The sequence below is a fragment of the Ascaphus truei genome, chromosome 7 (assembly GCF_040206685.1).
Source record: "Ascaphus truei isolate aAscTru1 chromosome 7, aAscTru1.hap1, whole genome shotgun sequence".
Classification (NCBI taxonomy): Eukaryota; Metazoa; Chordata; class Amphibia; order Anura; family Ascaphidae; genus Ascaphus; species Ascaphus truei.
This window is the reverse complement of record NC_134489.1, coordinates 67,360,739-67,384,515: the sequence shown is the minus strand read 5'-3', so window position 1 is coordinate 67,384,515 and position 23,777 is coordinate 67,360,739. Positions and strand designations below refer to the sequence as shown.

Below are 23,777 nucleotides of genomic sequence, written 5' to 3'. Positions count from 1 at the left end.
AGCACCAGACATGTATCTAGCGCAATACTGTGTACCCAAACGTAAAGGCATGAAACTAGTAGGCAGGAATCTACAGTATAACCTAAAGTATAATGTTTAGTGCTTTAATTATCCAGACACTTTTCTAACTACACTCAAAACATCGCACTGCGTCTGAGACATTTATTACAGTAACTAAGGAACTTAATTATTTAGCCAAATTGACTCATTTGAGGGGTTTATATTCTTTGATGACCTGATCCCATTTCCCCACTTACCAGCAGATGCCACCTGTATGTCCTTCCTGTACTTTGTTTTATAAAATAAATAAATTATTGGTAAAATTCCTGACAAGCTTGATCTGTTAAGTATTCCCACCTCTAACAGCACAATGAGCATAAGTAAAAGAAAAAACATTTCATTAATGCTCATCTAAAGATCAACGCCACATTGACACCATAGTCTAATATCCAACAAACATCTACCGTATGTTACCCAAATACAGTGAAATATCAAACTGTATATGTTAAATAAATGTCTGTCTCTTAATAACTTTCTATCTTGTTTTTTTGTTATTTTAGAAATATACAGTGCACCAAGTATAAAGGGCTATGTATAGTATAAACATACAGACAAATTAATATATAAGGTATTCATATCCTGAACAAGGTTAGAGCATCTGAGATTAAAAAAAGTAAATACTGAGATAAAGAGTCTTGGTCTTATTATTTAACCCAGATCTTTGGAAGCACTCATGGGTCTTCTGCTAAATGTAATATTTGTTTTAAATTCAAACTGGATTGATGTTTCAGTCCTTTGGAAGCACTCATGGGTCTGCACAATTGGAAGCACGCACACATACACACACACACACACACACACACACACACACACACACACACACACACACACACACACACACACACACACACACACACACACACACACACACACACACACACACACACACACACACACACACACACGTAGTTACTGGTGTATTTGCTAACCTAACGTGAACTTCAGAGGAAGCTTCCATTAAATCCCCATCAATATTCCATGGGTGAATGTCTTCGGTAGGAATTGCATGCAGTTCACCATTTTGTTCATGTGCGCACTCAACAAAACTGCTATTTGGTCGTAATTTTACTTCTTCAACCAAGTAAATCTCAACAAATGGAAAGTTAAACTACAAAATAAAAAAAAAGTGAAAAATAGAGAAATTAAAATTATTTGAAATCACATGACACAGGCTTTGTTTACCTATAAAAGCAAGAAGTATGGAAGTAAACTAGATTACTTTATTAATTAGCAATATCAGTAATTAAATACTAAATTAAACCAATGCAACTCAGATACCAAAAATGCAATACACTATTTTTTTTATTACTTTTTTTTTAAAGTGGACTATTCTAATTTTCTTTTAGTGCTTTTTTTGAACTCTTTATTTTAAACAAATATAAGATAAATATAATGATCATAACAAAAATACAATGCACATATGCCTCCCCATTATATATATATATACACATATATATATATATATATACACATACACACAATAAGTTACCATCCGGAAGATCGGCAAGCAAGAGACAGTAGGTAGTGTTCAAAATAATGTATTCAGAACAGACACAGACCCCGTTATAACGCAGTGCTCGGGGTTCACATAATGAGACCGCGTTATAGCCGGGATCGCGAATTGACCGCCGTACAAGGACTTACCCGTCATCTGCAGCTCTCTCCTCTCTGCAGCTCTCTCCTCGCTTCATCAGGCTGCGTCCACGTGCACGGCGCACATCTCCAAGGTTTTTTTTTTACATACAACATTCAATGCTTTATTGCTAACGGACACACGGACATGAATAATTTAGTAATTTTCAGTACTGTATGGTATAATTTGTATGGTATAATTTATAAATTATTATTAATAATTATTATTTAATATAATAAATTATAATTTAAATAAAATAATTTATACATTATAATTAAAATAAAATAATAATTTTACCATGCCATGCAGGAATCGAACCCATAACCCTTCATACACTGGTAGTGATACTCTACCTCATATGATTGGTGTGATGTCAGTGACTATTATCAAACTTAACTTCTACTACACAGTACTGAAAGGCAGTACTGTATGGCAGTACTGTGCAATAGAAGTTAAGGTTGATAATAGAGTCAATGACATCACACCAATCCTATGGTGTAGCAGGTAAAGCATTGCTACCAGTGTATGAAGGGTCATAGGTGCGATTCCTGCATTGTATGTTAAAATTATTAGTGTGTGTGTGCCTTGGAGATGAAGTGGAGAGGAGAGAGCTGCAGTGAAAAGAAAGATGCCGGGTAAGTTCTCGCACCATTTCATTTAAAAAAAAAAATTGGAGATGTTATTAAATCGGGGACTGCGCTATAAGCGTTGTAGCAGATCGGGGTTGAGCTGTATCTCTCCATACATATGTCCATCCTACAGAGTAGCCACATACTGTATAAAGTGTGACTGTGGTTTTGCCACCAAAGAATAATGGCAAAGATAACAATCAACTACACAACTGTCTAAAAAATACAAAAGTCCTGATGAAGATTGGCTAAATGTCGGCAGTGCAATGTCACCCTAAATAAGTAGGAACCTTTCCTGGTCAAAATGTTGTATTTTCACCATCATAATGTTTTGGGGCTATACTTTTATACATTTTTTTTTTTTAGCAAATACATGCAGTTAAAACAACAATAATAGCCAAATGTGTAAAAGGCCACTCACTACCATTGCTTAGGTGCTTAACTCCATCAGGTTTTGAGGCTATCTCAGCTTCAGCACAGGTGGCTCAATCTTTGACTGAGCCACTCATTAAGGCTCCTGTGCTGAAGCAGGGATAGCCTCAAAACCTGACCTGTTGGGGGTCTTGAGCACTGGAGTTGAGCGCCCCTGGCTTAGAAAACAAGACATAAATAATCGAAAAGCTCTGCTCACTATAATATCTATGAATAACTCACTTGTTGGTCTATTAAAACGTAACACAGAATGTGACAAATATAAACTTCTACAGAAACAATAAAGCTATCAGAACTTTCTACTAACTTTTTATCTAACATAACAAACTTGTGTTTGTTTATATGTGCTAATATTGTTAGTAATATTGGTTAAAAAAATATGACATGCCATGATCTATACTAGAAATGAAAAAATTACAATTACAAAACTTACAAAAATAGTTTTTGCTTTAAGTTGCATTCAGAAAGCACACTACTTAGGCACTTAGAAAACAAACACAATCATGGCATAACAGATGGACTGAAATGGGCTAAGCTGCATTAGTCTGATTTTCAGGAAATCAGCCATACATTGGCTAATGTATTCAGACAGGAAACTAAGTCTTCTTATAAGGACACTAATGTTAACTTCCCCGAGATCTGTGTCTATTCCTTATTACATTAATAGCTTATAAGTACCTGATTTTTTAAAGTGGCATATCTTTTTAAATGTCTCACAAACTCTGTTCTTGAAGTATTCTGTACAACAATAAGGGCCATGGTCCCATCATTTAGCCTGGAAGAGGAAAAATTTATTTAGTAACCAAACTATCTATTTGTCTTTCTAGCCAGTAAGTACAGTAGTAATAAAGAAAAATACATATGGACCATCAGAGAGGCCAAAGAGATTTCAGCTGACAAAATGGTCATTTCAGTAAGATTGAATGTAGCTAATTATGGTCCCATCTCATAGGTACTGTATAGAATGTTCAAAGTGCATTACAGAATCCTTTACACTGCAGATGTGCCATATTTTAAAGGGTCAGAATCACTTAGTGCAGGGGTGGCCAACTCTAGTCCTCAAGGGCCACCAACAGGTCAGGTTTTAAGGATGTCCCTGCTTCAGTACAGATGGCTAATCAGGGATAGCCTTAAAACCTGATCTTTGGTGGAGTTGGTCACTCCTGACTTTGTGCATGATTCAAAATGTAATCCAACAGAGCCTATGACACTCCCACACTGCAGCATGCAGTATACTACTGTACAATACGTTTGTTGGGTTCTGTGATGGAAGAACGAATCTATTTTAAAGTTTCTATAAAATTGTTTTTCGAAAATCAAAATAGCTGCCACTTTTAGGGTCTGCAAAAGCTTTGTACAGTATGTCAATATTTCCTCAAGCATGGAATAATGGAGGATTTTACAATGAAGCATGGAAAAAAAAGCATGGAAAAAAAAGCATGGAAAAGGCAAAGGAAGAAAGACAGTTTGTAAAACAAAAAACAGGGCAAAATGAATTAGCAAAGAGACTGTACATTTAGGGCCTAAGCCGTCCTAAATTGAAATGCAGGAACGGGCTTAGCACTGCTTAATAAATGTGGCCCTTAGTCTTAAGTTTATGTGCTAATATATGTTTAAGACTATTAGAAAATGATACAGTATATGGAAAGTGGTATATCTGTTACATAACACATATCTACAGCAATATATATATATATATATATATATATATATATATATATATATATATATATATATATATATATATATATATATATATATCTGGTCACTATATTAAATTATATATATATTTAATATGGTGACCAGATTTACAAAACTAAAAAATCGGGACACATAAAAATATATATATTTCTAAAACAAATGACATCACCAACTGTGCCCCTCCCCTTTATGTGTCTCTGTACACACACACACACACACACACACACACACACACACACACACACACACACACACACACACACACACACACACACACACACACACACACACACACACACACACACACACACACCATCCCTCCATTCTCTCCCCCAATCATCTCTCTTTCCCATTCCCCCATCCTCTCTTCCCCTCTATTCCATGTGTCTGTCTCTCGCTCACCCTATGCTGTGCGTCTCACCCCATTCTGTGCGTCTCTCACCCCATTCTGTGTATCTGTTTTCACATTCTGTGTCTCTTGCCCCATTCTGTGTGTCTTTTCATATTCCGTCTCTCTCACCCCATTCTGTGTGTCTCCCTCTCACAACATTATGTGTCGCTCTCACCCCATTCTTTGTGTCTCCACATTCTCTCTCTCTCTCACCCCATTCTGTGTCTCTGTCTTCAAATTCTGTGCCTCACCCCATTCTGTGTTTCTCTCACCCCATTCTGTTTGTGTCTCTTCACGTTCTGTCTCTCTCATCCCATTCTCTGAGTTAATTTGATGCTTGGAGAAGCGCTTCTGAATGCTAACTTAACCTCAGCTTTTTCCGCGGCACAAAAAGGGCACATATCTTATGATTCGTGACCTCACGTGAAAATTTTGCACATCTCTATAACCAAAAATAGAAGATTATATGGCATAATTACAACAATATCTAGAGGTGGGCATGGAGTCAGCCATCTCCTGCATGACCTTATATGAACTGTATCTACCAATGTTAACATTTATAGACTTAGCTGTTTGCAGACAAATAATTACTTTGTATGATGAAATGTATTTGCCTCACAAATGTATTACTAAAACAACTTCACTATTTTCTGCACATCTGATTACAACATGAAACAAAATATTCCTAAACATGTGCAGACCGTACACCTGTCTTGCTCCTAGAGTAATTTAATCAGAGTAATTATCCTTGGAATATTCTAGCCGTACAACTTGACCTAATTTTACTGATCCAATAACTGATTTTAATCCTTAAGACTGACTGCAGTCCATTTTCCATGTAAAGGGCGAGTGGGTAGACAATCTGCAAAAAAGTCAAGGTTTAAAAGCAAATTGTCAGTGTAGGGTAGTCTAATGCTTATAAGCTTCTGCTGACCTGGTATTAGGTGCCAAGCCTCTCGGAGCTATAGAACAGAGGCAGGGGATTGCCATAATGCTGACATTCAGGAACTGACCCTGTATTTTCTGCCACTGATCCTTGCTGTCTGCAAGAAATAATACAGATTGATAGTACTGTATGAGTCACATTAGATAAAGAAAAGACTTGTTAATTCTCACTGCTTTAGTTTTGACACTTACCCGACCGGTTAGAATTCTCATTCTTCTTTCTACAGGTAAATATAAACGGTGTTTAGTATCTAATTAGAGACATGTGTGAATGCAGAATGTGCATCAATCCCAGAATTAACAGATGCAAATCTTAACAAAAAACATGTCTCTTTAAAGACAATGAGACATATGTATCAGGGCAAAAGTGGAGCAATTCTGGGGCAAAATAACTGCACCATATGTATCAAAGAAAAACTTTCCATTAAAATCAATAGGATTTTAGACATCTATGGTCAAGTCATTTTGCCCCAGAAATGCCCCACTTTTCCCTTGATACATATGCCTTAATGCCTATAAACTTCTTTACAGGTGGCATTAAAAAAATCATTTAACATACCGTATTATTCCCTTATTTAAGTATAAGGGATTTTACATCTATTTGTTCGGTATATCTACACATAAATTACATCACTGTTTTGGCCCTTCTGGTAATTCCTTTTCTCATCCAGCTCCTTTGAAGAACTAGTTAAATATCTCTACTGGAAATTTAATGTGTTACAAAATAGTCCAAAATATATAAAGGTACAGAATACGTGTACTCGTCACAAATGAAAGATACACGCAGGTGCTGATACTCAATTGTGAACTCCCATAGAAATGAAGTGAAACGCGTAGCACTCCAAAATAGTGGTCACAGTCTTGTAAAATGTCTACCACGCCAATTATTTGCCTTATATGACAATATTTATCAAGACCAATTTTATTTCCAAGCTAATTTCAGTATGGTGTACTAATCCTAGAGGACTATAGTTATGCAAATGGGGTGGCCAAAATATATTAAGGATACCTGCTTATTTTTTTTCTAAAACAATAAAAACAATTAAACTGCATTTTAGTTACGGAAGCCTAGCGAATAAGGAGCTCGAAATGCAAATGTAAAACATTAGGAATACAACAAATAATTGTACACGCAATAAATAGTTTAATAAATCATTAAAGTTATCTAATGTTTGTATAACTCCAAAGTTATGGCAATTTGCATTTATGGAAATCTCAAACTGTTATAAGGGATTATAGTCTTCCTTACGCCTGTATACAGTATATAGTGTACTGTTGCAATATACATGAAGAAATAATTTATGTTTCAAAAGTTCTATACACGATCACTTCATCTACTAAAGCTATGGTCTATTAAAATACAGGCAGTCCTCGTTTTACAACGCTTCGTTTTACAACGAATGGCTTATCCAACGCTATGCAATGCATACCTATGTTCATTTTTACAACGCCAAAACGGCTTATCCAACGCTCTTACGACGCTTTGCAAAGTTGTTTGTATATATAATATATAAATTATATAATATTATACTATATAATATATTATATTACTATATAATATATTATGTTATATCATATATATATATAATACAGTATATACACTATATAATTTATGTGTGTGCTACATATCTTATTGCCTGCGTAAAATATTTGGTGTATTTTAGTGTTAAAAATGCATTCAGGAACGGAACCTTTCTTTTAAACAGTGTTCCTATGGGAAAACGTGTTTCGCTTTAAGACGTTTCGCTATCCAACGCCATTTTGAGTAACGTATTGTGTCGGATAACCGAGGACTGCATGTATGTAATAGTCAACAACAAATTTACACATTTCCAGGACCAATACAGCAACTAGAACATACAGTATATTTGTGTGACTGGCACTATGCACTTTTGATAAATATTTGGTTGTATATTTTTAAAGTGGTGCCGATGATCAACATGCCCTTACTTTATGCAGTGTGAAAGTGATGCTTGTAAATAGGACCTTTTGTCTAGAAAGGATAAATGCTGCCCAAGTAAACAACTCACTTACTTGTGGTCTCCATGGGATGTGAATTTTGGAGTCTTTGTGGGTAAAAATAATAGCTCACAATTCTCTGGTCTGTAAAATAATAAATAACTTTTACTCACTGGTAATCCTTCTTAGCAATCATATGCATACAAAGTAGCAAAAAATAAAAAACATTCACACATATTAACATTCTTATACCATCAAAACGTCTATGAAAAACCAAATGAAAACAAGGTAACTGTATGACAGAAACAGTTTGGCAATTGCTCCATCATTTTCTCAATGCCCTTGTATGACAGCCTTTCCTTCTCACCGGCTCGGCGTTTGATGGGGCCCGTTGCAGAGTGTGTATGGCGGGGTCTCTTACCTTCTCCGGACTCTGCATCTCCTCCTGCTACAATGTGTCACTTTGACGACGTGATATCACTTGATGTCACATGATGCATGGATCCTCTTGACCGGCCTAGCATCATGAGATGTCGTATCATGTGACGTTTCATTGGCATGGCGATACATCATCACATGGTAGCAGGAGGACATATCCGTACTTTCAGTGGCCGCGCACTCTCCCTCGGCAATCACAGTTTAAATGTTGCGGTGGTTAATTTAACCACCCCAAAATTAATCTGTGATAACTGAAGTTGGGCTGGGAATAAGAGTGGGGTCACTGTTAGCGCATTAGTTAGTGCCCCCCCCCCCCCCCATCACGCCAATTTGGCACGTATTTGTACACATAGATTTCCCTTAGGACAGTTGTAGCATTCTCCAGATTGTATACTGTTTATATCTTTCTCAATACACTTTATATGTTTTGGCATATTCCAGTGTTTTCTTGTTATATTCTCATGGAGTGATGGGAACATCACCTTTCTTTTCTGCTTTCTTTTAAAGCTCCACTCCTCTACACCTCCATATATCTCCACTCTGATCTCTTGTTATACTCCCACTCATCTATTACTCTCAACCCAAGGGTGTCTCATCTTTACACCTTCTACCTCTACAGCCCTCTCCCATCTTAAACCTTTTTCACTAATCTCTCCCTACCTATGGAACACTTTTTCACTCAATATTCATCTAGCACCTTCACTTTCCACATGCTGAAACTTCACCTTTTAAAAGAAGTGTCTCAAGTTTCACGTTTCCCAACACAGTTATTAGCAGGAAATAAAATCTCTAGTTGAAGAGACACTCTTTCTCAGCTTACAATTTTAGGGTGATGCAAAGCAGGTAATGGAAGTGAAAAGCATAAGAAGAAATGATTGCTGCTATAACTGCACTCAAGGCCCCCCAGTAGATATAAACAATTGTCAAATTAATCTTTAATAAACACTGAATTAAAACTAAATGTTAATTATTCTCATTAAAACCATAGTGTGTAAATAAAAAAATTGTTAAAAGCCTAGGACTAGTGATAGCCCGTATATAGTGAGTCAATAGAGGGTATGTAAATACCTTAATAGAGTCAGTCAATGACACTGCAACAAGTCCAAACAATCTTAAAATATTGTTTATATTAACAGAAGTATAGATATAAATAAATAACAAAACAACCTTATGATTCAGGTATCTCTGTTAGTTCTGCTACTCAGTGTATTTAGAGAATCCTTATTTTACTGATTCAGCACATATAAAATAATCCTAAATAATCAGCATTAGTGGGTCTCACTGTTAATACCCAAGCCAGTTGATGTATCATGTTGCATATTTCAATTACAGCATTTGCGCTCATTCTTTGCTCTCATTCGGCATATTTCAATAAGTCTGCTGGGTTGACGTTTTTAATCTACATCATACTACCAGAATTTCCTAGCAAGGAGTGTGCAAATCTTTCAATGTTTGTATTCATAATACACATTCCAGGTACGGTATTATCCATAATGTATTGCTCATACATTTTGTAGTTATATGGGCCCTTTAAAGTTTTCTTGCATTGCATATTACAGTCAACATTGGTTTCTCTGTCTTACAAAATGAATGTATATTAATGTAAAGTGTTAAAGCATCTACAGTACTATGTACATGACAGTGTGTAGCAGTGGAAGCTTTAGAAAACAGAATGTTAACAGACATACTCAGTATATTGGTTTTCAAAGAATGTTACAGCCATGAACTGCTGCTTTAAGGATCACTGCCCCTTATAATTTTTTTTATCTTACTTAAACGTAGTATGACCACTTTAGTCCAATCACATAAAGTACAATGGTTAACAGTTGTTAAATTCTGGAATACTTCTGAGAGGTCATAATGACGTTCTCCTTATGTGTTGACATATGATGGCCATTTTCATTTAACAAAAGTTTAGCTGGGGGTCACCTGGTGATAATATTAGGGTTGCATAGGTACATAGGTACATAGTTGATGAGGTTGAAAAAAGACATATGTCCATTGAGTTCTAACTATGCTAGATTTGGATGACAGATCTTATATTTGTATATACAGTATATTGATCCAGAGGAAGGCAAACAAAAAACCCTAGTGAAACATTATCCATTGAGGTCTCATAAGGGGAAAAATAAATTAAGTTCTGACTGCAGTAATTACAATCAGATTTTTTATTCTTATTTGGTATATCCCTTTATAGCTTTCCTTTCTACTAATAGGTTTAACCTTTTCTTAAAGATATCTATTGTATGTACCATCACAGTCTCCATGGTTAATACATTCCATATTTGAATTACCCTTACAGTAAAGAACCCTTCATTTGTTGTTGGTGAAATCTCCTTTCCTTCAATCCGAAGGGATGACCCGTGTCATTTGTACTACCCTTGGGATGAATAGTTCTCTTGAAAGTTCCGTGAATATATATTTTTTAAAGTTATCCTATCCCCTCTTTCTGGCCTCTTTTCTAATGTAAACATATCTAATTTAGCTAGCCTCTCGTCTTAAATCAGACCTTCCACTTCCGTAATTAATTTGGTGGCCCTACTATGTTCTTTTTCTAGTTCCGTAATGTCTTTTTATGGAGTGGTGGCCAAAACTGTACTCCATATTCAAGGTGTGGTTTTACCAAGGATTTACAAAGTGGCAAAATGATGCTTTCTTCCCTTCCATCCATACCATGTTTTAGGCAAGTTACTATCTTATCTTACTTATAGCTACTGCCAGACATTGGACACTATTGCTAAGGCAGCTTTCTACAAGCACTCAAAAATCATTCTCCATCAATGATTGACTTAATTGAGTCCCGTTTAATTTGTATGTATCCTGTTTATTCTTTCTTTCCAAATGCATAACCTTACATTTACCTATATTAAATGTCATCTGCCATTTAACTGCCCAAGTTTCCAGTTTATCCAAGTCCTTCTGCAGATAAATCAAGCTCTGACTTTACTACCTTACATAATTTATCATCATAATTTGTCATGGCTAATATGGAGACTTTGCTCTCTATGCCAACCTAAAGGTCATTAATAAAAAAAAACGTAACTTGGCCCCAGTACCGAACTTTGCGGTACTCCACTTACAATTTTAGCCCAACCTGAAAAGGTTCCATTTATGACAACTCCCTGCTACCTTTCAACCAGTTTTCAAACCATGTGCAAATATTTTTTAGACCAATTGCCTTTATTTTGTATACTAACCTCTACTGTGGCACCGTATCAAAAGCCTTTTGCAAAATCTAAGTAGACCACGTCAATTGCATTACCTTGGTCCAGAAAGAACCACCCACTTGTTTTTGATAAGCTCCAAAAATTGCTTCGTTCATGTACATGTACTAAAGTGTCTAGATACCAGACTGTTTTCATAAAATGTTTCCTTTATCATAGATATAAAATGAAACAAACTCAACTAACTTTAGATTTGCAAGTGTTTTAATAACGGCAAAGTCTGTTCTCTGGCTGGAGGGTATCCAACGGTGTTTTTCTGCAAGTGCGAGAGTCTTTCCTCCAAATCCAAACATAGATGAGAAGCCAAAACGCAGAAGTTTGTTGTTACTGCTGAAAGTACAGGCATCAACTGGTTGAATGTTTCCTGAAAAGTTAAGGTAAAGGTGTTGGATTCATGGCAAAAAACAATTAGGCCCGTATTCCCTAAAGAGCAATTCCACCAGATGGCACCTTACAGCCCATTCAAAGAAATGTGCTTTAAAGTGTCTTATAGCACCGGAAAGTGTCCTATGGAATAGCATCACTAAGTATATATGGGTCTTTGTCTTGCATTAATTTATCAATGTACTTTGCTTCTGTGTATCACAATTGCATTACAGTTTGGTGGCAGTCAAAAGAAGGAAGAGTTAAACTACTTAAGTATTACAATTTTATGTCTTCCTCCATCACTTTATTTTTTCTTAGCGAAGACAGTTCAAGGTCTAAAGAGGTATAAAACTATCCAGCTGACAATTTGCATCAAACAGAGGACACTTGCAATCTAATTGTCTTCTTTACACAATTCTAACCATGCTAAAACCAATCATGTATCTGCTTTTGGAAATTAATTTAAAAAAAATAAACTTTAAGGGTCTCTGAATGGGGGATTGTCAATCAAGTGCTTCCTCTGTTCTTATTCCACCCTGACCACCCTCAGCCAATAAAGATAAATACAGGGGAAGAGAGAGTTATGCCTGCATAGTCTTGTTGAACACACTGCGACATCATACAAAAGTGAGTAGCCAAAATCTTTCCAAGTTTCAGCTCACTAACAAACGTGAAAAAAAATATTTACAAGCAGCAATCCCCTGAACTAATCCTCATTTTTATTTTTACAAGACTGAAACTGAGGGGGTTATCCAGAGCTGAATTTGCTATCAGTTCTGGGGATCCCCCAGTCCGGAGATATTTATCAGTGAAGTTGCCTGAATTGCTTCCTGGTTTTTAAAGGAAAGTTAAATGATTGTCCAATAGGAAGACATAACAGATTACGTTAAGGCTCTCCATTGGTCTGAGATTTGGCAGCAATTTTGTAAACCCAGTAAACTCACCAGTAAATATTTTGAAATAGAGCAGATCCAAAGAGCTGAACCACTCCCCCCCCCCCCCAGCACCCATCCTGTAAAAGAATGGGGGTGGGGTAAAAAAAACAAACGAGTAGGGGGATTGCTGCTGTGAAATACAGGCAACAGATTTGGGTAAAAAGGGACCAATCAGCCAGATTTATCCTTAAACATGTCACTACCATTAATACAGTTTGGTTCTAGGAGGTACTGTTTCTTTAAATAAGAGCATGGACAATACTTACCCATGATGATATGTAATGCTGCAGTTACAGAGTGTTTGATTCCATGAAGAGAATATGCAAGCACATTGGTGGAGCCTGCAAAAGAGTAAGCACACTGGGATAAAACAAAAATAAATTATCCTATTCTAATGCAGACATGGCACTATACAATATATACATAGAACTAGTCTAATTTTGTATTGTATATCATGCTTAACCACTACATTAAATTATTCAATCACAATGTAAACACTTCTATGCACACTTTGTTTACGTTGATACATCTCCCCCTATGAATCCTATTGCACCTTAATCTTTGATACATCTGATGCAATTTTCTTTCTCTAGGTTTGCAGCCCCCAAAGTGAAACCACAGATAATGGAGTAGCTAAAGTTAGAAAAACGTGTGAACAATTTGAGATTTCCATAAGATCCATCAAATCAACCAATTTAACAACAAAGGAAATTTTGACCGAAAGATCGTTATGGAAGATTTGAATGCAAAGATTGGTGTCCAGTAGAAAGATGAAGCATCAGTTGGTAAGTATGGTTACGACAACAGGAATTAACATGGAGCCAGATTGGTAGAATTTGCAGAATGTGAAAAGTTCTACATCATGAATTTCTTCAAAGAAGAATCTAAATAGAAAGTGGACCATCGAGGGCTGTGCTGTGGTGTGTGGCGCGCAAGCCATAGCGTGGCTCTGGGGACTCAGCCATACTGAACACACAGTGACATCAGACAGAAGGGAGTAGTCAGGGTAAATACAACCCACCAATGAAAAAAAGGGGAATAAAAGTGCGCTACTCACAATAAGTGATAGTGTGAATAAACCTGAATAATCAGATCCCTTAAAGCTGCAGTTCAGTCTTTTTTTTTTTTTAATTTATTTTTTTACTTCAATAGTTTCATGTGTGCAATCTCTAATTACCTAAAGAACTGTATAGCTGCAGGTCAATTCGTTCTCCATGTATTGAATTTGGTGACATAATTAGAGCTGGCATATGTTTATATTCTGCCTCTGTCACTCAGTGGAAGCTCATGAATATTCATGAGCACTCCTGCACTGACATGTGCTAGAGGGAGGGCAGGGCTGACAAAGGAGTGTGCCAGAGCTTGTGACAGGACATAAAGGGGCAGTGCCTTAGCAAATGGCTGTTAAAATAGAATACAAGAAAATTTGTCTTTCAAAGTTGTTTTTTTAAAAACATGGAAGGGAACCAGGAGTAGGCAATGTTTGATCATGGTATAAAAATATAAACATCTTCATAGCATAGGACAGTTCATAAGACTCAGGATTCCAGATAGTCCAATGTTAAACACACTCCCATAGATTATGCCACTAGCCATATAGGTAAGTCTTATGTGGTGGTCTAGGTAACCGTGTGTAGGACTGATCACATAAATGAAGTAAATGGATTACTCACTGCTGACCTTGGGGATATCCTGGTCCTGTCCTGCGTGCTCCTACCAAGAAACAATTGAAGAGAGTACAGGGAAAACGGCGGTGCATCTGCTGCTGCTGCTGAAGATTGGAAACCACAAACTGCAAACCACAAAATATCCTAGGTGCAAAAATTTATTTTAGGGCATAGTAACAGCCAAAAAGAACACTCTGACGCGTTTCCCGGGAAACGCGTCAGTGTTCTTTTTGGCTGTTACTATGCCCTAAAATAAATTTTTGCACCTAGGATATTTTGTGGTTTGCAGTTTGTTGTTTCCAATCTTCAGCAGCAGCAGCAGCAGATGCACCGCCGTTTTCCCTGTACTTTTTTTAAAAACAGAAAATGCTAAAAGTATTTTTTCTTACTACAGAACTGATTTATTAAAAAAAAACACACATGCAGGATATTGACTGAACTGCAGCTTTAATACCCAGTGTATGAAATTAGTAAATATGTCACTCAGTGAACAAGATAAATGTAAAATACATAACCTTGATATTTCGGAGTGTCTGCAGCTGTAAAACAGGGGTGGCCCAGCACCCCACACACGAATACAGAATGAAGACAAAAAAACAGCACACAACGCTCATAGTAAAATAAAGTATTGGTAACAATTTAATTAAAAAAAGAGGGTAAGTATCCTGCGGACATCAAATCAAGTTTGGAGAACTTCCTTCAAGTGACCAGATGCAGAGAGTGTCTGAATCGATCCGGTTCCAGCGTTGGTAACAGTAGACTCATTACATGCTATGCTTTTAAAGGATTATTTTGATGTACGCAGGATACTTACCCTCTTTTTAAAATGAAATTGTTACTAATACTTTATTTCACTATGAGCGCTGTGCGCTGTTTTTTTGTCTTCAAAACCCCTACCAAGCCTCTAACTTTAAAAAATAGATGTCAGATTTGGATTAAAAAAAAAGAAAAAAAAGAAGAAGGTATAAATCACCCAGATCAGAATTAGTTAACTTTTGTCTAAGGAGTAGAGTTGCCACCTTTGAAAAGTGTTTGACCCGAACAGGTGACCAAGGTCCAATGTTACTCACGCCGGTAGGGTGACCACCCTAGATGTGGCAGGAGGAAATGTTTTTTTTTCTTTTAATGAATCAAAATACACGACGTTGAGGCTATTAGAATTTTTTTTTAAAAGGACTTCCCAAATACGTGGTGTTTTTTTATTTGTTTAAAGTAGAACAATACACAAAGATTAATATTGGAGAGAGTAAACTAGATTAAAGAAAAACACATTTCTTAATGATCCAATTTTTTTTTCTTCCATAGTGAAATATGAAATAAAAAAGGCTTTGTTTAAAGTACAGCTGAATGGTGTCACAGTATGAGGTGTTACGCCTGGTAAACAGAGACATGTATGGGAGGGGATGTTATAAGGATGTACTACGTGCACAAAAGTAGCACCTGTTTTATTAAAAGAAAAAATCCCCCATTGGAAGTACAGTACAGTCAGACCTCTGTCATTTTGAGTTGTCAGAATGTCTGGGATGTGTGCAGTTTGTCCTTACTTTTGCTTTTGGGGATATTTCGTGAGCCTGAATTGCACTGATAATTTGATACACTTGCACAACCAACATACTCAATCTCAACACAGACACTCACACAATCACAACACAGACACAATCAATCCAAACACCAGGGCCGGATGGGATGTTTGCGGGGTTCGGTGCAGTGACATGTGCGGGGCCTCGGCTTTTACCTTCTCTGGCGGCATCTCCTCCTGCATGGTCCTGTCATTATGACTCCACGACATCAACTAGCGCAGCGTTGCCATGACAACAGGACGCCATGGCACCATGCAGTGTCATGTTGTCATGGCAACGTCCTGCAGCATGGCACCGTGGCGGCCCTGAGAAATCATAAGGAAGCCCTTAGCCCGGATATGGCATGCTTAAACCCTGAGGCTTCGGGTCAAACCCTAAGGCCCCGTCCGCGTGGCACAAGCAGGCCATGCCTCTATGAGGCAGGCCAGAGCATGCGACGATGGGTCAACAAAGGATTTTGTGCTTGTCGGGCAACGGTCGGGTCACGTGAGCGGTTCAGACAATGAGGACGAAACAGCCTCGTAACGTAATGTCCACGCCACCGTCATGCCTCCCCATCGCTGTGGATCTCAGTCCACAGATCGCTCGGGCGACAGGCACGGGTGACACCATGTGCTCCCACTATAACCGAGGCCTAAGAGGTGGTAAGTCTACTAAGGAGTGATTACCCCTGTAAAATTGCTAGAATAACTTAATGCTGAGACTATAAGTAGGGCACACTATCATGTTTTGCTCACTGTCTAGAAATATTTCACTGAAAGCTTACAAATGTGTGCCTGCATTTTGGATAGTTTTTCACATCTCTAATCTTGAACAAGCAAAAGTGATCTTTTAGCTTTAGTGGAAATTCTCTGCTGTTATTTTTGAGATTCTTGATGTTGATTGCAGACTGCAGGAGAAGGGTGTGGCTGCACTATCTGCCTAGTAACCTGCCTTGAACTTAAGGACCCGACTGCTCTACTACTGTTACCCTTTAAGTCCCATCTATGTGTCTAGATTCAATAAGCTCCATTAAATCAGAGCTAATAAAATGACACTACTTAAAACAGTAAGGGCTATTATTTCCCTTGAGTATACACCTTATTCACTATAGCAAATATATGCAAAAATAAAAGCTGTAATTGAGCTCATTAGCATAGGGTCAAAGTCACTTTATTTTAAGAAAAAGCTCAATTATCTTAAAATAATGTGACATTGATGTCACTCCCATCCAGCTTTTGGGAGAGAGGGAGAGAGATCATTCTAGGGCTGTGTCCACGCTAGCGCTGAGCGCGCGGCGCATGCCGAGTTTACTTCTTGCAATATTAATCCTCACGTCCCTGCTCCCGCGGCGCTTGGGGAGACAGTTCAATTTGATTTTGGAGCGTAGAGCAGGGTCACATGACCCTGCTCTGACCAATGGGGAGAGAGAGGCAGTATAGGCTGAGCGGAGAGAGGTGAAGGGGGGGCTGAGTGGAGAGAGGTGGAAGGGGGGGCTGAGTGGAAAGATGTTGAAAGGGGGGGAATTGGAGAGAGGTGGAAGGAGGGGAGAGGGGAAGGGGGAGGAGGGGGATGCGGGGCAGAGAGTGGAGAGAAGGGCGGAAGGAGAGAATGGGGGGAGAAAAGGGAAGGAGGGGAGAGAGTGGAAGAGGGGAGAGAGGGGAGCAGGGGGAGGTAAGGGGAGCAGGGGGAGGGAGGGGAGCAGGGGGAGGGAGGAGAGGGGTGCATGGGGGGAGAGAATGGAGAGAAGGGGTGAAGAAGAGAAGGAGGGAGAAAGGGGGAAGGGGAGAGAGAAGGGAAGGGGGATGGGAGAGGAGTGCAGGGGGGAGAGAATGGGGTGAAGGGAGGAAGGAGAGAAGGAGGTGAGAGGGGCGCAAGGGGGAAGCAGAGAGAGGAGAGAAGGGGGGAAGAGAGAGGAGGGAAGGGGGGAAAGGAGAGAATGGAGGGGAGGGGGGAGGGAGAGAATGGAGGGGGGGAGGGAGAGAATGGAGGGAAGGGCGGAAAGGAGACAATGGAGGGAAGGAGGAAAGGAGAGAATGGAGGGAAGGGGGAAAGGAGAGAATGGAGGGAAGGGGGAAAGGAGAGAATGGAGGGGAGGGAGACAGTGGAGGGAAGGGGGGAACGGAGAGAATGGAGGGAAAGGGGGAGGGAGATAATGGAGAGAAGGGGGTAGGGAGAGAATGGAGGGACACACAGACACACACAGACACACACAGGCACACACAGTCCCGATCCAGCCAATGACACGCCCCTCCCTTAATAGCCACGCCCCCCCGCTCCTGCACTAAAATTATTACAGGACAGCCGATCGCTCATGCTTGGAGAGTTGGTGACGTCACCACTCTCAAGCATGAGCGAGCTCAGCGGCAGCTTGACCGCAGCCTAGGAGAAGGCTCATTGACTTACAGCATAAACCTCCAAACAGAGAAACATATGTTCCACGGGGGTAGATACCGGAGATACCTGGGAGTTGTACCAATTAAAATATTTAAATATAGACTATGTCCCAGTTATCTCAGGTGTGTTCACAGATATCTCACCCCGTGGAGTAACAGTTAATCTATTTTGAGGTATATAAGTTAATAGACCCTCTCCTAGAATCTCATTAGGCATGACTTAAATAATGTTATGTTATTTTCTGGTGTTGACCTTAACAGGGCTAAGTTAATATGGGATTGTGACAGAGTCATAGGGGGTCATGCACTAAGCTTCGTTAAGTTGTTTTTAGATCGCAAAGTGCTCTTAGAACGTGATGTTGCGCGGAACACGATGCCCTAAGCCACACAAACAGGCACTTTGCGCTCTAAAACTGACTTTTTTCAGGAAATTTTTCTAAGTCCAACTTTGCTCGTTCGTTACCCTGTTCGCGTTAAATTCTGCCCTTAAGCGGGATGCACTAAACTACGTAAACTTAGCGTACGCGAAAGTTGCGTTCAACAGAACACGTCAGCTCAAGGTAAACGCAAAAAAAGCTGGATTTTGAAAAATTTCGTGCTTTATATTTTTGCATGCGCAACACCCATACAACAGGCCGGCAGGTGTCCCCGGCTGACCCCGCGGGGGTCCCTGAGGGAGGCCGGGGGTCGCGCGGGTGTCCTGGGGTACCCGCGGGCCTGCGGTACCAATGTTGTGCCTACAAAAATACTAAACATTATTTCTAACTAAATACACCCTCCTAACACATACAGTACAATAATGTGCAAAATAACTATTATCCAGATATGGATAATAGATTATTTGCCCATTATTAAACACTGCATTAGCATACATAAATAAAGTAAATAAATACAGTTATACTTACAACAACAGCAGGTCCGTCTGTCCTCCGTTGAAAGAAAGCATACAGTATATACATAATAAAGACATTCTAATGACCCGTAACCCCTTAATCACATAGTCATTAAGGGGTTAACCCACCCTGCCCCGATACAAACCTGGGAGGCCTAAGCACCCACCCTGAACTGACTATACCCACCCTGTACCCATTGAGTAGTATAGTGGTACATCATACCCATATAATAATAATATGGGCATGATAAGCCTCTATAGCACTCAATGGGCACCCTAATTACAATACATTAATGCACCAGATACACAATAATAAAACCTAACTCCAAAAAAACATACTTCACTAAATAAAAACAGTAGCCAGCTAATCCAATGAATACAAGCAATAACAACATCAACAATGAATTAATTAAACCATTAACCAATCAAAACAATTAATTCTTAAACCAACTCAAAATGAATAGTAACACTACAGTAACCAAGCAAACCAATGAATTACTACAACATTAATGAATGTAAACATTCAAAGACAAAGAAATACATTCAAACAATATCTGAAATAAACATAAAACGCATTAGCTAACATAATACAACATTAACTACAAACGAACACCAATCGCAAACATTTCATTACCATTAAGCAGGAAAAAAAAACAAACAATCACATCCTCATAAGAAACATTAAAAAAAACAATGAAAACTAAATTTTCATTTACCAAGCCACAAATACCCCCAAATATTGTCATAATAATGTATTCCTCTGTACCCTAAAGTGGTACAGATTAATATATTATCAGTCAATGTGCCTCCCCCAAAAAAATCAAAAAACACATTCAATGAAGAAACCTGTAAAAAGAGACGTTTAAAACATTCAATATATTACTTACCATTAGAAGCGGTGGCCCTCCGACTCCCGGGGTAACAGGAAGCTCACGTACCTTGAAGGCCTCCAACAGCATCCGATGCCATCCGCCATGAAGATCCAGATCAGGTACCCAAATCTTCTTTTTTCTTTCTTTAATCACCTTCTTCTATCTTCATCTGTCATCATTTCTTGATCTTCTTTATCTTCTATCTTCATCTGTCAATCCAAAAAACCCCATGGTAAATCCCAACTGATGTTGTCTCGTCGTCTTCTTGGGCTCAAATGAGGCGTCACGGCCTTAAATAGGGCTTGTGACGTCACATTTAGCCTCAAAATGGTTAACAGCCACCTGATTGGCTGTTAAAACCAAGTTCCGACTTTATTTTTTTTACATGACGTCACTTAAAGGGAATGATGCCAGCCAATCAGAATGGCTGTGCTTCATTTGCCTAAATCCAAGATGGCCGGCGTCACATGGTATTTCAGCCAGAGTGTGGAATTGGTTCCCACGATCTGATTGGCTGAAATACCATGTGACGCCGGCTTCGTGATGTCATCTTAAATGTCGTGTATTGATGTTTGTTAAATCTTTTTTTAATATACATGTGTTTCATAGTGTAGATGTGCAGGGGGTCTCCGAAGCATGACCCGCGTTGGTTTTTTTTTTTTGTTTTTTTTATGGGGGGCCTGTATCCCCTGCAGTTTCAAGCTTCCGCGTCACGTGACCGGGACATTTAAAAACCAATGCGGTTCAGCTCCGGAGACCCCCTGCTCATGTACACTATTATTAAAATGATTTTAATTAGTGTACGATCGCCTGTAACAGCCTTGCATGGAGATGGCAAATCTCCATGCAAATGTTACATGCGGCTTTTTTTTCTATCAGCTAGCGTATGTGAAGTTTAAGAACGCTAGCAGAGGGGAAAAAAGCAACACGTACGCTGTGGGTGTTTTGAGCACGTACGTTAAAAAATGGGCTCAAGGCCTTAGTGAATCGCGTCCCCGGCCTCACTTTTTAACGGACGTGCTTTTTTTGAACATCAGAACGCAAACCCATTGAGCTTAGTGCATAGCCCCCATAGACTCTGTATACTGTATAATAGTAGGAGGTTGCATTATGCCTGCTTTCCACTATGCAGTGAGTTAACTTCCCTAGTTAGACAGGCCACAGGTGATCCTAATTAAGTGAGCTCACCTGCTTTTTAAAAAAAGGGGAAGAGGGAATGCTTCTGAGCTAGCAGTCTCTCTCAGACACACACAGACAGACAGACAGACAGACAGCTAGCTAGCTCATACTTATCCTGTCCTGAATGGAATAAAGCCAGGCAGGAAACAGGCGCGCTGGCCCTCGTGCACTGAGCCCTGCTTGGCCGGGTGATTTGTGGCCGGCTAGGCACGCGCTCGCCTGGGGCGCGGCCACGACGTCACGGAGCTGGTTCGCCCTCACGCTGGCCACACACATTGCTGCAATGTGTTTCATCGCGGCCAGCGTGAGCACGCCCGCTCGCCCGCCCAGCGCCACCCTGGCTGAGGCCTAAGGAGCCAAGTGGTGTTACCAAATATTGTTGGTCTGGTCTAGTTTAGCTAACCAGCCGGGTAGATAGACAACTTGTTTAGTTAGTTCCCCTAACAGGGATAAGCTTTTGGTTTATGTTTTTGTTATACTTAAAGTGACTGAGCACCCATTGTTTTGTTATATTTTTGCCTCCAGAATCCAGAAGGAATAGGACCCAAAAAAAGAGAAAATAATAATCGTGTACACTGTGTTTTAAGTACAGGTAATATAGAGCTAAACTTGACTAGTATAGTTGCCCACTTACTATAGGATAGCAATATTAAAGCAGTTAACCACTGATGGTTGTGTGACTTCTTGGTATTGTGCTGGTGTTTGGACCCCAGATTTATGCAGGCACTAATGATCCCCCAAATAGATAGATACAGTCTCAGGATAAAGATGTAGCCTCAAGGTAAAAGAGAGAATATAGTGCAGACCAATAATAGACAAATGTTTAGTGCAAACATACACACATTTTACTCACACTTTGAGGTGTAAAAAACAGGCACTATAATAGGGGTAGCTGTAGGGTTTTTACCCAATTATACCCAGTACACAGTACTTTATAAAATGTTCTCTTTTCTATATATATGGTACATGCAAGTCCCATTTTTGTGAATAAAATAGAATTCTTTGTGATTTTGAAGCTCACAAAGTTTTTTCCCCCCCCCTGTTATGAGCAAGCAAAGAGAGGGATTTTAACATGGAATGGGTCACAGCGTGGCGCAAAGTTTGTTCATTAGAAGCAAATCAGTATACCAGCAATAATAGATCAGAACATTTCAATTTTGCTAAAATTTCACCAAACTAGAGGTATCACATTTATTTTAAATGATGCTTGAATTTGATTGATTATTTAATACAAAAAAAAAAGGGGGGGGGGATCAAGATCCTGGAATGACACACTTAACGTTTAGACCAAGGGGGGAATCTTTTCCCATTGCGCCCCGCTGCTGGTTGTCCCCCCACCTCGGCCCCCCCCCTCCTTACCTTGGCTCCGGCATTCTGACGTCACGTGACCCCGCAGCATCATTTGACGCCGCATTGCCATGGTGACACATCATCAGAAGCCATCTGAGCAAAGGTAAGAGAGTGTTACAGAGGCCTTCGCCGCTTCCCCTGCAATTAATTTAAATGCCTTCGGGAAGAGCACTGGGCCTCTGTAACCCCCGCGCCCCCCGCAGAGAATCTCGCGACCCCACTTTGCGCACCCCTGGCTAAGACTACAGGATCTGCTTCAAGCTGGCACGAGACTATGTGCTAACTGAACATATTCTGATTTGCTTAGTGAGACTCTTGTTTTCAAATAAACAGGTGCCATCATTTTGCACCAGTGACAAAAACAGATGTCCACCGAGGACAAACATCAGCGAGAAATTGTATTTTGAAGCAAAAGTGCTGTTTTTTACTTACTTTATGATGGCTGATGCTAAAACACCATATATAGATGCAGCGGCCATTATTTTAACAAATCACGGCGCTGTTTTCGTGTGCGCTGCTGTACTCCACCCGGCATGAACGCGGCCAATCGCCCCAGGCACACGTGTTTATCGCGGTTGCTTTGTTTGAATTTCATGGATTGTGTGCAATTAAATGAAATGTAATGAATGAAGTGTAATGTGTACAGTACTGTGCTACTGTATCAATTTGAGGTGTTTAAAAGCCAGAACACTAAAATGCAATTTCATGCACTCGCGTCTTAAGACGTTACGGTTGAAAGAAATCCCGCGCCATGACATGGGTATTCCGAGGTATACAAGCGTGATTTGTTAAAATAATGGCTGCTGCATCTGTAAGTGAGACTCAAAATAAATGAGACTTGACATCTCTGCAGAACAATGGGGATAGCTTCATACTCTACAACGGGAGAGAAGCACTAACATCTGATAGAGGTTACCGCACCCTGATAGATCGATATCTGCCATTCAAGACAACAGCAGTTAACAGGTGATAAACCAAATATAGGAGGTTAGTGAATTCCTAAACACGAACTGACAACTATTGCGTTGCTGGCGTCTCTGGCTGCAAAGGGATTCAATTCTGTCTTATCTGAAAGCTTCTTATCCTGAGAATCCTTTTTACTTTCAAAAGGCTTTAAAATTATGTTGTTCAAGCAAAGCTCTCAGGGTC

At 39.3% G+C, this 23,777-nt stretch overlaps 1 protein-coding gene and 1 long non-coding RNA gene across 8 annotated transcripts in view; one reads left to right on the top strand and one right to left on the bottom strand.

The window, feature by feature from the left end:
* Positions 1 to 23,777, bottom strand: part of CERKL (CERK like autophagy regulator) — a 291,588-nt gene that overhangs the window by 126,424 nt on the left and 141,387 nt on the right. For 3 of the 7 annotated variants that reach the window (XM_075608912.1, XM_075608913.1, XM_075608918.1), the window contains 7 exons: positions 12,980 to 13,054; positions 11,599 to 11,776; positions 7,826 to 7,894; positions 5,984 to 6,012; positions 5,781 to 5,889; positions 3,433 to 3,529; positions 990 to 1,168 (listed from right to left, as the gene is read on the bottom strand). In XM_075608912.1, the coding sequence (XP_075465027.1) occupies positions 990 to 1,168; positions 3,433 to 3,529; positions 5,781 to 5,889; positions 5,984 to 6,012; positions 7,826 to 7,894; positions 11,599 to 11,776; positions 12,980 to 13,054 (736 nt within the window). Of the gene's footprint in view, positions 1 to 989; positions 1,169 to 3,432; positions 3,530 to 4,864; positions 5,289 to 5,780; positions 5,890 to 5,983; positions 6,013 to 7,825; positions 7,895 to 11,598; positions 11,777 to 12,979; positions 13,055 to 23,777 lie in introns of those variants that run through there. The other 4 variants (XM_075608917.1, XM_075608915.1, XM_075608914.1 and 1 more) reach the window with 2 other exon arrangements.
* LOC142498547 (uncharacterized) lies at positions 20,121 to 23,667 on the top strand. The gene is made up of 3 exons (XR_012802464.1): positions 20,121 to 20,218; positions 21,804 to 21,870; positions 23,482 to 23,667. It is a non-coding gene; the product is annotated as an uncharacterized LOC142498547 (long non-coding RNA).